We start from the raw sequence: 17,757 nt of genomic DNA on the forward strand, positions 1-17,757 counted from the left end.
TGAGACTTATGAGCTTGAGAGATAAGTAGGTCCCCACATTTTGATACAAAATTTTTCTCCGTGTGCTAACTGCAAATTAATTTTGGTACAATCTTGTCGCAACCATGGCATGACTGTTTATTTTAATCTACCACATTTGCTTTATTTTAAATAAATTTTCACAATCAACTAGAATAGTATATCTAATCAAAATATAAACTTTCTAGTAACAGGCTTGCTTTTTGCTAACTTTTGGTTACTTTTCTTTTTCAGAAAATTGATGTTACTAATAAAGCTGTAGCAGAGCTGCTGTCAAAATCCACAGAGTATCTTCAGCCAAATCCAGGTAGGGTAGAGAAAAGTAGGTGTCAGATTTTGCTAAACATTATCTTGTTACTCAGAAATTCATCCTAGGTGGTTTAATTAGGTCATTATTGTGAGGTTTCTGGATGTCTGGAGACCCTCAGCGGTGTGTACAATGAACTGTACTGTAAAATGGAACTGTAAAGTTTATGTGCAGCAAGTCTGATCTGCAATGCAACTCACAACACATGATGTTGGTCTTACTGGGCGCATACAGGTTGTGCATGCATGATGTGTCTTGGATGGCCTGGGACAGCAATACAGCATCTGTGTTATTTATGCTGGATTTCCTGGAGTGGGATATGGATCCCTAAAGTAAAGAGAATGCCAGCATTTTTTTTAGCAGAGATATAAAAGGCCCTTGAATTTAACTCATGCACTGCTGCCATCGGGGTACTGGTGGTTATGAAGCCATGGAGAAGAGGGCTGTCACTTGCCTACCTAGAATCTGAGTGAAGCTTTGTTTTTTCTGGACACTGGAAGGTCTCAGTGGATTTTGGGTAGTCAGTTAATAGAGGTTTCTCAAATTTTAGTTTAAGAAACAAGAAAGGGTGCATGTTTATGTTTACAGTTGGTCACAAAGATTAGCTGTTAAGAGCTTGATGGACTATTCAAACCAGCTGTTGGAAGGACCTTCATTTTTTTGACAACTGTCTGACTGAATTTACATTTAGTAGCTACACCAATGACTTCAGAGATAGCTGTCCGTTCTGGGTGCCTTATGAGATGCACATCCCTGGATAAGTTTAATAGGTTGTTAATGTCTACAGAAGAAATATTTAATGGGTTGTGTCCACAAAAGGATGGTAGTATTCAACCCTTTACCAAGGCCCAGCTAGGGTGTTCAAGATGCAGCTAGTCACCATGGTCCACATTCCTTAGGAATACCCTACCCATGGCTATCACTGTGTTGAAGAAGTTGTTGAGAGCTAATCATAAGGAGTAGATTAGAAAAACATTCCAAGAATAATTGCATGGTTTTGTCATGATATGTGCAGGCTAACAATAAATTATTAATTTTTATGTACCCAGCCTTTCTGCAAAATAAATTCTTACTGTCTTGAATAGTGGAAGCAAGAAAAAAGCAGGGAAAAAAGTTCTGTAAAGCTCTCACAAACAAGAGCATTAAAATGGCTTCGTCTGTTCTTGTATCCATTTTGTGTTTGCTTTCTGCAGTGCTTTTAATAGAGGAATCCACAAAGAAAAATAGCCAAGGGAATGTGAATATTGGTGAATATCAGCAGAAGGCGATAAGCGCTCCCACTAGATAACTGCCTGGAGAGATGATGCCCACTCAGCTTTGAATAAAACAGTTTCATGTGACCCATACTGCTGTATGTAATCTTACTTCAACATTGACTATGCAGTACTGACAACAAAAAGCTTATGGGTCTATAGACTAACTTAGTGACTTGCTTCATGAGGTTGTTGTTAAATAATTTATTGCTTTAAATATATTAATTTAAAAAATGTTTTGTCTGTTTTTTGTTCATGTTCTTATTAGCATACAGGGCCAAGCTGGGAATGCTTAACACTATGTCAAAGATCAGGGGACAAGTTAAAACCACAGGCTACCCTCAGACAGAAGGACTCCTAGGAGACTGCATGATACGGTATGGCAGAGAGCTTGGCGATGATTCTATGTTTGGTGAGTTTGTGTACCTCCTTCGAGAATATTTCAGTATAAAGCTCTTCGCAGAATATTACTCAGTGAAAAACTATGTAAATAGCTGATCCAGGTAAGAGGGAAAGCTAAGTATAGTGATTAGGGGATGATTGATATAATAATACACATTGCTTCTACATATTTGTCTGCCTCTGTTGCAGGTAGATTGTTACTATTGCTGTCTCTAAACATTTTAGTTTCTAACTTGTCAAAGGTAAATCATTTAGAGTGATCCTTTGATGCAATGCATTTTTTTAACCTTTAAATAAAAATGGTTACCCTATATTCAAGAGTTAAATTAATGGAAAAAAATCTTGGGGGTTGGAGGAACTGTGGGTGCTTTTGGTGTCTTTGTGCTTTGGAGCAATGCTTGAGCAATGCTCAAATATGCATTTTCTTGTTTTTGTGAAGACCCACTCCAGCTTGGCCATGCTACAATTCTTTGGTAAATCAAATATTACCTATTTCCTCTGAAAATATGCTGAAACTTCACAGTCAAAATCTTGACAGAGGCATTGCTTGCAGAGCATGCACAATGTGTAGGCTTGACTGGAACAAACTTGAAGCACTGTCACAGAGCTACTTAGTGGGTGTTTTTTGATACAGCTGGGATTGAGAGGGAAACTACAAGAAATGTACATGAGGAAAGGAGAGTTCCATATTTGGGAAAGAACACAGACTAGGGCTACAGGACTCTGGCTTGGGCTACGACAGTGTGCAGAAGCCAAATTCAGAGCTGGCTGACTTCTTTATGCCCTGTTGTTAAGGTCTGCAATTCCACACACAAAGGCCCTTCTCTAAGTAGTAAGAGCTGTGTAGGCATAGGAACTTAGGACTCAAAAAACCCAAGGAGGTGCTGCATAGGGGAAGATGTTGATCCTGCAGAATATACTATAGAGCAAAATATTCCAGTTCTAATTTTCTGTAGGAGAAAATCAAGCGCATAGTTTACATTATTTTTTTACTTTTCAACATCCTACAGCAGATACAAAGATACTTGAAAGAACTGTATCATAAAACACATTTTTTGTTTTACATATATTGAGATATAAGTAGCATGTTCTTTACTATAGGCCTTGCACTACTGGATGCTGGTGAAAGCATGAAGCAAATGGCAGAAGTGAAGGACTCACTTGATATTAATGTCAAACAAAATTTCATCGATCCTCTACAGTTATTGCAGGACAAAGATTTAAAAGAGATCGGGGTAAGTTTTCCAGGGTAAAGCTTCATTTATCAGTAATCAAAGTCAATTAAACCCTAGTTCTCTGAGTGTTTTTTTTGTGGAAGCAAAAAGGCAAATAAACTTCACTGCATTTAAGCTTGTGTCTCTAGCAAAATAGTGATGAAATCTGCTTAAAAACAATGTCTGGCTATTTCTCTCCATTGTCTAACTTGCTCAGTTTGCCATATTGCCTGTACATTCGGTGCAAGAAGGACAGCAAAGAAAATTGTATTCTGTATTTTTCTGCTCTTTTATTTTAACCGACATTTTTTATTAGTTGTTCTGAACATGTGAGTAAGCTGCGATTTACTGTGACTGATTATCCTGTCTTGCAACCTCTCTCTGTCAGCCTAAGGCTGTTTATTATAGAGGCTGAATTTGATTGTTGAAGAAGGCTATTCAGGGCAATCACAGAGTGATCTCAAAAGTGCCTTAAAATGTTGAGTGCCATATTCCTCTTTGGGAAAAATATAGGATGCTGAGGAACATATTTTTAACGTTTAAAGTTAGTTTTTTTCCGTGCTTTTGTTTACAAAATGACAATTCAAAAGAAAGCTAGGCAGTCTCTGTCTGAGTCTGATTCCAATAGACTCAGGTAATAAGCAAGTTAATTCCCTGATGAAATGCGGAAAAGAAAGTTGTTTTATTTGTTTACGTGTATGTGGAAAGCAGAGCAAAAAGCTAGTAATAATACCTTGATGTCTATAGCTGTCTCCTATGATACATAACCGTTTTCAGTTGTCATTCTTCTGGACTGATAAAAAGAAATAGTTTGATGTTAGCTTTAATGAGCATTTTGTACTGTCACTTTCAGTCCATTCTGTTAGTCTGTCAATCCCATGATTTTTGGCAACAGAAAAGCTTGTATAGTGATGTCAGATAGAAGTGTCAGGTTGACACCTAACAAAGAAAGCAAGAACATAAGATTTGTTGGAATACTGCTTATGGAATGAGAAGGGAAAATAACTCTTAATGTTAGCTGTCATATTGTGTATAATTCAAGAGGTAAAATTCATTTAAGTATAGAACACGGGGGGCACATTTGGATTTTCTAAATTAGAAGCAGGATCCAATGTTAGGTGTTGCACATTTAATAAACTCCATCCCATGACCTGGGTGCCTAAGATTACCAAATCAAGGTAGCCAGTTCCCCAGGTCCTACCAGATGACTGTTTATTTAAAGTCTACACAACTTAAAATTTCATTCACGTATGCAGTCCCAGACATACCTGATGCTGCCTTAGATCAAAGGGATGGACTGGATAATCTCTGAGCCTGGCATTTCTTTTGATTCTTCATATCCCTGTAATTGGATCCAACTGAAACTTCCTTAAATCACTATGTGTTTGTATGGGCCTGTCCCATTTGGACCTCCTCCTAAATGTTCTGTCTTATTTAGCATCATTTGAAGAAACTAGAAGGTCGTCGTTTGGATTATGATTATAAAAAGAAACGTCTTGGAAAGATACCAGATGAAGAAGTTAAACAAGCAGTAGAAAAATTTGAAGAGTCAAAGGAACTAGCTGAAAGAAGCATGTTCAATTTCTTAGAAAATGATGTAAGTCTGTCCTGCATTTTTGTTTGCTGCAGTATATCCAGGTGGGAAATGTGTGTGGGATTGGATAAAGCTTGACCCATCCTTCATAGGAGACAAGGACTGAAGGCAGAGAATGTACCTTTTTCCTTGTCTCAGAGAGGAACGTTATGCACAGCAGTGCGTGGGAGTACTCAAGAATTCAGCAAGGTCTTCTGGAGATACAATTGCTCAGACAAGGTTGACACAGACGTCTCAAGTAGCTTTATTATCTATGAGCAATGAACTGTCTGAGAGCAGAATACAGGGAGATCAGGGGGAAGGAGAAGCTAGTCACAGACCAGCTGCTTAAAGCACGAGCAAGAGAGATGTACCCAGTGCTAATTTGCAGGAGCAGCTCACTTAACACACAAAACCTTGCTGCTGACTTGAAGGATCTGGATAATTTTGGCTCTAAAAATTACAACTATAGCTTGGCTGTAAATATTACTGCATAGAGTTTATGTGGGTTATGCTCAAGTACTTGGACATTGGCTGAGTCGAAGTCCACCGTGAAATTATGTCTAAAAAATTAGCAACTGTGGTGATTTGCGATAATCCTCTCTTCAGCGCTTATACAGCAGAATAGCGGGATGTGCTCTCCCATATAGTCATGGAATTATATGAAAAGAGAGATGGAAGAGTGTTTTAGAGGCCATTTTGCTATCTGTAAGTAGGACACACAATATTAGTTTCTTACGAGTACGTGTCAGGTTTTTTGTCTGTTTGTTTTTGTCTGGAATATGAAAGACAAAAGAAATTACTTGATTTTACAGAGATTTCTCCGCTAGACCATATTAGCCCCAGTCAAGTTCAAACAGAAATAGGAAGACAGGGCCTATTCCAAAGCTTTCTCTTCTGTAGATACGGTATCACAGAAACCATGCTTAAAAAGCAAGAAATGCGCTGTCTTCTGGGAGCAAACTGCAGAAAGGAGGAGCTGTTAAGTGGGACCATTTACCTGCAGACAACTTCTGTCTCTGACTACCAGTGTAATGGCCAGCTATAAACTAGGCAGTAGCTCCTAAACTGCTTGTGAGCGGCACACATTCATTACAGCAGTGCATAAGTTCATCACCCCTTGCTGTTATACCAGTACAAGCTATATTAAGGCTGCAAAAATTTAACATCTTCTATCAACAATTTCAGCACGCTGTTCCACGGTAGGCTCTACCAATTGGCCAGCTGCGGTGTATGCATTTGATAGTTCTTCTTTGCATAAGCAGCTGAGAAATGTTTCAGACATTTATCATTAGCCAAAGCACCAAAGCAAAGATGAAACAGTGTATGAAATACAGTGATTTACCTGAGCCACAAGATCAGGAACGACTGACTAGTAAAACTGATTCTGCCTTTGGGAGGGTAGTGAAGTGGATGGCCCTTTGATGTCTTTTTCCATACCCTCTTTCTATTGTTTCTGTTTAAAGAAAACTGTGCTCTTTCCTTTCCATTTGCCATGCTGACCCAATTTCTCTCCTGTCCTCAAACTTCTCATTACAGCCTTCTTGTCTAAGCCCAGTCTTTCTCACTGGATTTGCACGGATAGTAATTGTAGTCACTTCCTTCCTGTCCTTCCCAATTCCCCAAATGTCTCCCTTTCTTGACCTTCTTGCCCTGCAATCTCTTTTCTCAGTGCTCTGGTCCCCAGCCATCTTGCCAGGTGCCTCACCCAGACTCAGTCCTGATCCACATCTCTTTTTCTTTTTTTTTTTTTATGCAAAGCTAGTTCTAGACCTCCCACACAGACACTTTTCTATGCACTTCTTATCAGATCCATCTTCCTGCCTTTCCCACTCAGCCAGTCTCAGGCTCCTCTAGCTAAGTGGCTTTTAGTCCCTCAAGTCTCCCTGGCTCCTTCCCAGTCTCTCTCGCTTTCTTCTCCTAATCCCCAGTTCCATATTCTTCCTGGCTTTTACTCGTCTTGTCTGGACATTCCTTGTCTATCCATTTTCTCTGACCACTCCATCCAAACCCCAGGCACATTGTGCATTATCCTCAGCTGGTTTACATTACTCTCTCTTGACTTTGATGGAATTGTATCAGCTGTTAATTTGGTTCTGTGCATTTCATTTCTGTATGCTATGTGACAATGTTTGGCTCTCTTGGAATCCCAGAAGAATTTCTAATAATCTTTTTAACTGAGTAAAAGCAGACGAAGTATAGCATAAAATTACCATGGGTCCGTAAAACATTTGCAGAAAGTTTACTCAGACACCTTCTTGTGATCCAATGTCTGAAGACACGGTGGAATGGGAACATGTCAGACTTCTTGGGTTCTGTCTTCTTAATGTGGTCTTAAAGGAAGAGGATAAATAAATATTTGGTAATGTTCCATCAGAGATCACAGTACAGATTGAATTTTTCCGTTTGTGTTACGGTAACGGGAATGAGATTATTTGTTACCTTGTGAATAAAAAAAAAAGTTTCTTTTTTCTCTTTCACATCCTCCCTTTTCTCCAATATTCGTATTTTTGAATGATTGGCTGATACTTCTTCAATCCAAATAGGTTTGGGTAATAGTAGGTAAATCATGTTTCATTTATTGGTTTATAAAATGCTGCCATCTAGTGAGGTAACTCCAGACAATTTCAGAACTGCAGTTTGTAAACATCACTAATAAACACTAATGGGGCTGAGTCACAAGAGTTGTCACAGCGTAATTTCTCCTAACATCACTGATTAGAAAAGCCCCACTTTCACCTGCTAAGGGGTCATGTCCTCTAACCGTTTCAGGCTTGGGTGTTGACAGACAGCTGGCTTGGAAGTTGAAAGCAAAAGGGATTTGCACATTGTGAAAGGAAATGACTCAAGGACCCAGCCCTGAGTTAGTGAACTAGAAGTTACACCTCAGTTTTGTTCAGGTTCCAACTGGCAATTTCTTTGATAGAATCACATATGCTCTTTTTCAATAGTCCCACAAGGTATCATTGTCTTTTGAGATACCAGGTCTGTTTTGAATGAAGTGTTTGTTTATCTTTCAGCTGAATGTACTGCAGGCTCCTTAAAACTATTTTCCTCTCTATATTTCAGGTAGAACAAGTTAGCCAGTTGGCTGTGTTTGTAGAAGCAGCGCTAGATTACCATAAACAATCCACAGAAATTTTGGAGGATCTGCAGAGCAAGCTGCAAAACCGGTAAGGCTGAACCCATGAGAAAATGTTGAACCTCTTTTGCTGCTCAGGTTCATGAATGTGAAACGTCGCTGAAGCAACAGATCTTGTAGCACCACCTCACAGATGCGCACTCGGTGTGCTTTACTGGAGTTCATTGCTTTAAACCATTGCCACCTGGCAACTTCTTGCTGCACTGTGAGCCTTTAATGTACCGCAAGATCTGCCCAGAAAGCTTTGAGTGTGTGCAGAATCCCTCGCTCACATCTGCGGAGGTTAATCAGGACAGCCTCCATTTGTTTGTAGGTTTACTTAAACTTGCATACTTTCTGAACCGTATTTGGGAGACTGCTGAGAAGTTGGCATGTTTTCACTGAGATTATGGGGTATAACAAAACTCTGCAGCAAAGTAAGGGAATTGCCAGCTGGCTAGGAATACGACTGTGGTGAATGTACTTGTGAAAGGCCCAAATACTTTGTGTCATACTAATAGAAAAAAATGCTGCTGTCATTAATTTGGTGTAAGTCACCCTGAGAACAAACAGAAAACAGGAGACCTAAATGATTTGTGGACCACTGTAGCGTAGCCTAACATTACAGTCACAGAATCTGTATAACTCTGTGGGGCTTTTTATTTGGGTTGAAGTGGTGGCTGTGAGTATCACACAGGAGCAGCTGTGCCTGTGTACCCTGCCCCAAAAGCCACAGAGGGCCAGTGAGATGAGGCTCTCAGCTGGGCCACACGTGCATACAGGAAGAGGTACTAAGACAGTTTTGCTGACCAAATGGCTGTTTCCCATTTTTTCTAATAAAAAAAGCACTGTTTGAGATGCAGTCCCTGGGCCTCTGTCCTGGCTGGGTTTCTGCATATGTCATGTACAGTAGAGCTTTCCAGATAGCTCATTCCTGGAACTTCTGCTGAACTCAGTGGCAGCTGTGGATGCTCAGCACTTCTCAGACTTAGGCTGTTAAGCTTTATGCCTCTGTCAGCAGGACCACAGCATTAAATAAGGACTTGCTGGAATTCAAATATTGCATTAGAATTGAGCAGTTTTAAGCGAATAATACATATGAACCCCCCCCCCCCCAAATAAATATATAATAAAAAAAGCAAACAAACAAACAACAACAACAAAAAAAAACAACCAAAAAAACCCAACACACAACAGGAGTGTTTTTTTCCCACTTTTCAAATGCAAAAGCACAGACTCTAGATGGAAACTTCATAAGTATTTGTTCCTTCAAGTAAATCTTTTGCCATTCTTCTCTATGTTCTAGAATAAATGTAGTATCTAGTCGGCCTAAACGCGAATTTAAGCCAAAGCCTGTAATAACTGCAACCCTGGAAATTGGTGATAATCAGCAGCACAATGGGATTGCATATAGCTCTTCCATAAAATCATCAGGTAAGCCTGTGGCCACAGAATTAATGTGTTGGTGGGTGTTTTACCAGATTGTTGCTTGTACTGTGAGAATGATGGATTCATGAGGCATCGGTATCCATGTATTTGCCTCCCATTTGTTTCCCAGATTTGGAAATGGAATTGTGAAGCAGGTTTCCTCTCAGCAATCTTTCACCATCTGAAATTTAGGTGTGGCATTCTCCTTGGTCTTTTAGGTTCTCTGTATTGCCACTGAGGGTGGGAGGAGAGAGAGGGAGAGTCAGTTGCAGAAAGCAGTTCATGTCTTGAAAAGACAGATGCCTAAGGTGGGTGTGTTACATCACTGTATGGAACATCTCCAGATGCTAATTTCTCTCCACAGTCTACTAGACCGTAAAGGATCAGCACAGGATCTTGACTGTTAACCACGTAAAATTCAGAAAGATTACTCCCAGCCTTACTAATTTTATTTTTTATTAATATATTTTACTTTAATGGCCTTTCATTCCCCTAAAATACGTGTGCAAAGTGCGTGCATTTTTGAACTGAAGTTTTCAGGTACCCGTTACTGTGGGAGTAGGATCCCTTCTTGTGGTTAGATCCCGATTCCACATACACACACAAAAAGAACAACTGATGAAAGCCCTTGAAAGTTGTGGGAATGGTAATAATTATTAAGGTTACTACTCACTGAAATAACTTTTTCTCATCTCATACTTTTCTTTATCTCATGAATACTTTTTTTCCTTATCTCCTTTGTGCCTACAGAGAGTGATGAGAGACGAATAACAAAACACAAAATACAATCATATGCAAAGAAAAGAGCATGAAAAAGCCAGTTTTTTTCCATAAACATTATTTGTAAGGAAAATAGAGAGGAGGCAGTGAGCCTAAAGTTTCCTTCTCTATTTGGCATGAGATCTAGGATCTTTTTCTGAAGACTTTTTCTTTTTTCTTCTTTTCTTGTTTGTAACTCTCCGGTTTCCCCTTCCTTCTGGTCTTTCTTCTTTTTAAAGGTTATTGGGAGAGAAAGAAGAGAACTAAAGGTGAAAGAATAAAGCTTAGAGCTGTAACTTCATGTTCCTTCTAGAGTCTTTAATTTTCTTGCACTCTGGTATAAAATAAGGCTATTACACAATCCATACTGATTGGGATTGCAATAGATTAGCAGCATAAATCCACCCAGCAAGATCCTGTCCCTCGTTTTGTTTCTTTTGTGCTTCAGGGTACTTGAAGGTATGTTAGTGAAGCTCCCCATGCTGCCCGAATAACAAGACAGTAATTTTGTGTTGCTTTTGAACATGGGATTGAGGGAGATAACTCCTTTCTTGCACGTTCCTCTCAATTCAGACCACTGGTTCTTAAGACATGGTGCAAGCACACATTTCATTCAAAGCACTGGAAATGTGCGCAGCAATGCATAAATCCTTAAGTTTCTAGTTATTTTCACAGCACATCTGGATGAAAGCAGCAAAACCAAGGCAACCTTTATTAAGAATCCAGTATAAAATTACTAGTCCCCTATCAATTACTTGTCAAGTTATATAGGCTTTTTCCTGCTTTACATGTGCAGTGGAGATAGGAGACTTAGATTCAGCATTTGTACATTAACTAGTATGTCAAAACAGAGATAAAGCAGTACACACCTTATAGTGGTTTATAATCATGATGGGAGTGATCTAAGACGTCCTTTAAAGGTAATCAGTCCAGCCTTTAGGCAAAAGACAAGTTAGGTGACTTCTCAAGGTTGTTTCCAGCCTACTTACTTAAAGAAAAAAGAAAAAAAGGTGGTTTTAATAAGCTAAAATTCAGTGAATGAACTGAAAAATAAATGACCACTGCTTACTAAGATAGGGAAGGAGTGAGCCACTTCCATTCATTGACTACTGCATCAGCTGCTTGCATATCATTAAATGATAGGTTTTTACTTAACTGCTTGGCTCACTCAGTACTATCAGAATGGAAAAGAAAACATAACCATGAAAGAGATAAAGAGGAGGGATAGGAAAAAATCAGTAACAGTTGCTATGATTAATGTTGTGAATAATATCAGAAAGACACATATAGTACTTAGAACATCTGTAATTTTTTTTTCCTCCTGAAGAAGGTATAGTTGTGGATGCTGTGCTTACCTCCTGAGCAGGTACAATAAGAAGTGAAATCATTGTTTGTTTTCTTTGTTCTTCCTGTTCAATACTCAAAAGTTACCTATATGAATTTCTGTGGAATTACAGTGGAGTGAATATGCCTTGCTTGTAAATGGGAAAACCTCCCTGTTCCTGTTTAAAATCATGAAACAGATTTGATTTATGGTTTGTGGTTTAGAAATGCAAACCAGGTGGCTCTAAGCAAAACACTGGTAAATGTTTTAAGGTCTCCAAGTGATAGAGGGATAACATCATGATCGCTTTCTTCTTTTGCTTAGAAACCTTTTTCATCCTACACAAGCACTTTCTTGCTTAATTTTCCCCGTTTACGCATTGGCTCTGTCAAAACGTAGAGCTTTAATTTCCCCGATGCTGTCACTAAATGTAAGTAGTATCTTAGCATTCAGTGAGCCCATGGAAATCAACAGGGCAGTTCAAAGTAAGCTGTGATAATTCAGCACAACTACCACAGTCCAGTTTTGAGTGTTGAAATGGCTTTTCCTGTGTTTCACCATAGCTTTCTAGGTTAAGTATCAGCTTCTTGGAGCAGGAATGGTATTTTCCTTTGTACAGTTCCTGACACATGGGGATTATATAGTACTAATGACTTGCGTACATTTGCAGGGCTAGAATCACAGAAACATCTTTTTAATGTTGTACATTATTTAGCTACTTCGATTAAGCACAGATAACAAATCTGTATTTTTGTTCTAATTTATTGTTATCCTCATTAATCAGTTGAAGCTATAAACATCATCTGGTTCATCTTAAAACTCTTAAATGATGTGTTACATCATGCCTTTCATTCTTTTTGTTTGTCAGGTTTGACTATGATATGAACTAATTGGGTCTGGTTGCCACGCGCTGCAGTTTAACACAAGCATCTAAATGTTTACACAGCTGTGAGGGATACTTGGACTAATTAACTTAGCAAGCTTCCAGTTTGTGATTATTAAAGTATAATTCTGCAACCATATGTATACATCGTGGTATAGAAGATTAAGAGTAGGTGCAGGAATGGGCAGTAACTCCCTTTGGAAACAGAACAACAACAAAAAACATCGAGTGTCCTGGTTTCATCCTGTAACGCTTGAGAAGTCACAGACAGCTGATGCTTAACCTGCTTTCTGGTGGTTTTTCCATTTGTGCTGTCAAGGTTTAAGTGATGTAGAGACTATGACAAGTCATCTTTGAATATGTGACAATGAAGTGTGGCAATTTAGCTTCACAGTGGCAGAAATTAAGGAGGTGGGCATAGTGTGGCAAATTAACATAAAACCTGCTTGCAGGAAGAAAAGGTTGTACTTCTTTAGCTTAAATCTCTGCAACAGTAGAAGACGTGCAAGTATTTAATAGACGGGAAAAGGCTGGAGTCATGTCACCAATTCTATGATGTTAAGCAGTGTGTGTTGCAGACCGTCAGGCAGTGCTGCCCCCATCACCTTTGTCAGGGAAGCTTTGTCTCATCGGGCTGTACAGTAGCAGCAGCTGCCTGACTCTAATGAAGTCTTTGACTGATCCTACAGCCTGGAGTGAAAGCGGTTGTACTGGCTGTGACCATTATTTTAAAATCTTTCCAGGCTGCCAGACACTTTTCAGTTCTTTGGAGCTTAAAATGAACCAAATGTGATCCATCTCATATCACGTACCTTACTGTCAGAAATTAACTGACTTGCAATAGTAAATTAGTCCCCTCGGAGCAGCTGGTGAAGGCTAGGAACTTTGTCAATTATTCAGAGCACTGCCTTCTGCTGTTGACAGTTCTAGTGAGTTGGTATCAGTTCTACCTTGGCAAAGACTCTGAAAATAACTCAGCTTTTTTTGAATGCAGTCTGTCCATTTTTGTTGGAAAACTGTGTCTCATCTTCTTTTCTGTGCATGGACTGTTTCAGCAAAAATATGCCCAGAACCAAGCTTTTGCCTGGGCCATTGAATTAGAGTAGCCGTAATTCAGTTTGTTCTTGTTAAACTTTGTTGTTACCCCATGCCTTCCACGGGCAGAGAAATAGTCCAGCTTTGTTACAGCAATATCCCAGGGAGGCTGGCTGAAGGGACTCTTTGTGTTGACAGTTCTCTCCCGTTGTTATAACAATAGAAAAGAGCTTTTATTTCTAAAGGATGGAACGTATCCACAAAACAGAAAATTAATTCCTACTTCCCAGTTGTAACACCAAATATTACTCGTGTTTATATATTTGTCAATTAAAAAGATGCTTTCACCCATCCTCATCTACTGATCACCAGAATCATTGTTTTGTCACCTTGTTTCCTAAAAGACTTCTGATCCCTGTTGCTAGAAAATATCAGAACAGTTACTTTTCAGTAGTTGCCTACACGTTACCATGATTTGCAGATTAAAAAGTACAGCATTCATTTTTAACATCTCAGCTATTTTATCTGTATTGCATTATCGTTGGGTGCATATTTGCCCAAACAAAAATTACTCTTTGGGCTGACTACGTGATCAGCCTGTGTGATAGCCTGGAGAGAGAGCTAAGACAAAATATTTCAGTTGTGGCAATGCTGCAAATGAGACAAGCAGAATAACTTCAGGGGTTTAACTGCTTTAATTGAAGCACTGGAAGATTGAAGAGTTGTTTGTCATGCTGTAAGGTGTTTTACTGCTGTGTACGTGGTAGCAGCATGAAGTCTTTTTCCCTATTCTTCATTTATAAACATACTACAACTTAGCAGAATTTTACTTCAATATGCTGCATGTATTATTAAAAATCTGTTATGGCTGAGCATCTGTTGAACCTCTAGCTAGTCCTTGCCCACAGAGCTGAGCTTTACAATTTGAACGTGGGATTACATTTTATTAGAATAAGCTATTATTCATAAGTATGAATGAAGGAATATGTTACATATAGGTATCTATACTAGAGGTCCAAGCCAGTCAACAACCTCTTTGTGAGAATCTTTAAAAAGACAGCTGTATTGATAACTTATTTTGCTAATGGTGATTGTTTTCTACTTTAATTTATATTTGTTTTCCTGTAAATATATGTACTTACTACTGTGTTTACATATGGTAACATTAATATTTTAAGAGTAACTTGGTATGAAGATCATTATAGTAGGACATGAGCGAACAGCCAGGTGCTGTATCAGTGGGGTTGCTGTTTGTTTTCATCTGTAAGATAGTTTGACAGCCACCACCATTACTAACATTACTGTCACTCTAGTTCAGATGAAGGACATGTGTAGCAAAAGATTTGAACACACAGACTCAGGGAGCAGTAACCCAGAAATGATCGTCACTGCTCAAGCAAGGTGAGGGTGGAAGTCCTAATGCAGGAGCAGCTGGAGGCCTTGCTCCTGCAAATGCACAGGTGCGTGGAAATCCAGTTGGCTGCCTCCAGGCTGTTAGCGTGTGTGTGTAGGACAGATGGAGCCCCTGCCCTCTGAGAGGTATTCCTGCAGTGGCAGTGTGCTGCAGTGCAGTAAGTTTAAATGATTATTTGTCACTTCTCCTGTTGACTTTTCCACTTCCACATATCCTACCCTTCCAGTTCCTCTGGCCACTGCTCCAAAGAGACCACACTAGTTTTGACAACCGCGATTACTTGAACTGTTAGTTTTGTTTATCCTTTGCAAAGGGAATGCAACTAGGAGCAGAAATCAAGTAGCATCTGAACTTGAGGGAGGAACAGAATTATGCTTTAAAACAATAATCACTAGAATTGTGTGTAGAAGGACCAGATGTTAATTGGTAAAAGCAATGGTAAAACTGGGGGGGGGGGGGAAAGACAGCTATGTTTTGACCTATTATTTGCATGCTTAGTGGCTAGTGGGATGCTATGAAGCTCTTCTAATACCTGTTTGTTTGTTTGTTTCTGTCACTGGGGCAGGTTCTTCAGCGCACATGGATCAGCCTTGCTGCCAAGCTCTCTATGACTTTGAACCAGAAAATGAAGGCGAGCTTGGGTTTAAGGAAGGGGACATCATAACTTTGACCAATCAGATCGATGAGAATTGGTATGAAGGGATGTTAAATGGAGAGTCTGGCTTCTTCCCCATTAATTATGTTGAAGTGATGGTACCCTTGCCTCAGTGATTGTGTCATTCAAGCTGTGAACATGATTTCATGACTGAAATGGATTCACAAATGTGCTGTCAGTGTGGCATTCTGTGAAAGCCTTGCTATTTGACTGACTTACTGACTTTTGTATGCGTCTTTTTAAAAATGTATTTATTTTATATTCAAAAAAAATTTTACCTTCCCTGACTCCATCAACCTGCAAAAAAACCCATACCCAGTTTTTTTGCTTTGTGCCTTGAAGATCACTGTATGAGGTGTTTACTGGTAGCTCACTGTTGCTCCAAAACCGTATTTCTTTGCTATTATTGTATGTGTTTTTGTTTTGTTTTTTTTTTAAATCTTCAGTTGCAATGATTTTACTATTGAAAACCATTTTAAAAAATACTGTAAGTGAAGCTAACTGTAACCAGTTCCTAAGTTACTGATGTCATTGAGCTCTTTTCATCAATCACACTGTAATTTATTGTGAACAAGTTAATCCATGTTTCGCATTGTATGTTGACAAAAGGCAAAGTGATTGTTGTCAATAGTACGATGTTGTTGTACTAAGTACAAGTTCTCAGAATGAAAAATTCCTATACTTTGCTGACCAAACTTAATAAATATTTCTGTGGGATAAGAACAGTGGTTGCCACTTCTGTTCCTATAGTTCTGGTATTTGTTTCTGAACTAGAGGGTCACTCTTGCTAGGTAAATAAAATTTCAGTGAAAAAAACAATGCTACATTAAAAATGCATGAAAAAAGCCAAACTATTAGTTTCATGACACCTTGGCCACTGGAGTTTTAATAATCTTTCTCTCTTGTCACTGATTGAATGACACTCATAATGTCCATTAAAATTTTCTTATAGCAGGAGAATAAGAGAAAAATTCCTTTGAACTAAGCGTGAACTGATCCTAGCACCACAGAGCTTGCATAGACCTCCACTGAGATAAATGGGTGAGTATCATTAGTACCTGTTACAAACAAATGAAAAGTCACTAACACTTCTACTTTTGTTTATTTATTTATTTGGAAGGAATGGAGAAAAAGTAGAAATGAAGAAACAAATGCTATAACTGAAACATACAAAAAAAGGCAAAAAGGCCTTAAAATGAAAGACAGACAGACAGACTCAGGCTTAAGTACTATCAAAATGGAGATGGATAGTGTGGTTTTGTGTTAGCCTTTTCCATCTTTGCTCAGTAAATATGGCTGTAGTAATGACCAAAAAAGTCATCACCCTCAGAGGAATGTGAACTTTTGCCAATTACTCTCTGAACAAGACAGAGGATAGAGCAATGAGAAGGGAATCAAAATCTTTATGGGCAAAGGGGATTGAATGCAGCTTCAGTATATCAAGCCCTAGTTGGTTTTACAATCCAGCAGAGACAGTATTCCCTGGAGAGGTAAGAATTTAGTGTGTGCCACAGGTGCAGTAACTTTTCCCTGTAAACAACATAAATAGCCTCTAACCAGCTGTCAAAACCATGCTTTTCCTTTTTCTACTGTCTTCAGCCTTGGCTTGCACAATCCTCACAAGAAAGGTAGAGGGCTATTCTTTGTAACGTTGTCTAGAGCTTGCTAATTAATTAGGGCACAACAGCTCTGATTCTGGACCTGCTCATGCAAAGGAAATTTATTAGGCCTTTCCCAACTTCAGGGGTGAGTATCTAGTAGTTATTAGAGCAGCAATACAGAAAGTAACTTGCCCTGACCTTTTTCCTGTATTAAAGCAGCTATGGTGTTCTGAATACAAAATGTGGAACAACTGTCAAACATTTAAGTATTTGAGATTCACAGCTTATTAGGTAAATGCCATACAACTCAGCCTACAGTTGCTATACTTGTGCTTCTGGGTTGTAGCAGTAGAAGGGCTATTGCTAAAGTATGTGCATACTTTGAAAGAATAGAAAAGAGTTTAGGTACCAGCAGCCAAGAAGCAAGGCTGTTGTGAGCCAGAGTTAGGCACCTACATTTTACTTAGGTACTTAAGTAATAGCCAGGGGAGAAGAAAAAGAACAGTCAATGCTTGATCTACCACAGCTATTTACATCAAGACCTGTACAGTAGTTCAAGCATTTCAGGGTTGTCACTTCATACTGGTTTTTGCTTGTTCTTTAAAGAGAAGTCCTGTCATCTGAAATACTTAATACTCTTAAAATCACTCACTTTTCCAGTAAAGCTGAATTGTGATGAAAAGTATAAACAGGACAGTAGGGTATACCATTGAAAGTTTCTTCAAGCCATGCAGAAACATGTAATGCTTCAGGGTTTTGAGCCACTCAAA

The 17,757-nt window shown here is 39.0% G+C and overlaps 1 protein-coding gene across 1 annotated transcript in view; it reads left to right on the forward strand.

Moving 5' to 3' along the window:
* Positions 1-16,106, forward strand: part of SH3GL3 (SH3 domain containing GRB2 like 3, endophilin A3) — a 53,422-nt gene extending 37,316 nt beyond the window's left edge. The window contains exons 3-9 of the mRNA XM_040569591.1: positions 253-325; positions 1,847-1,990; positions 3,082-3,215; positions 4,633-4,791; positions 7,837-7,940; positions 9,195-9,322; positions 15,297-16,106. Coding sequence (XP_040425525.1) covers positions 253-325; positions 1,847-1,990; positions 3,082-3,215; positions 4,633-4,791; positions 7,837-7,940; positions 9,195-9,322; positions 15,297-15,502 — 948 coding nt within the window. The 3' untranslated portion in view covers positions 15,503-16,106. The remainder of the gene's footprint in view (positions 1-252; positions 326-1,846; positions 1,991-3,081; positions 3,216-4,632; positions 4,792-7,836; positions 7,941-9,194; positions 9,323-15,296) is intronic.
* Positions 16,107-17,757: the final 1,651 nt, after the last annotated feature.

This window comes from Cygnus olor, chromosome 11, assembly GCF_009769625.2.
Source record: "Cygnus olor isolate bCygOlo1 chromosome 11, bCygOlo1.pri.v2, whole genome shotgun sequence".
Classification (NCBI taxonomy): Eukaryota; Metazoa; Chordata; class Aves; order Anseriformes; family Anatidae; genus Cygnus; species Cygnus olor.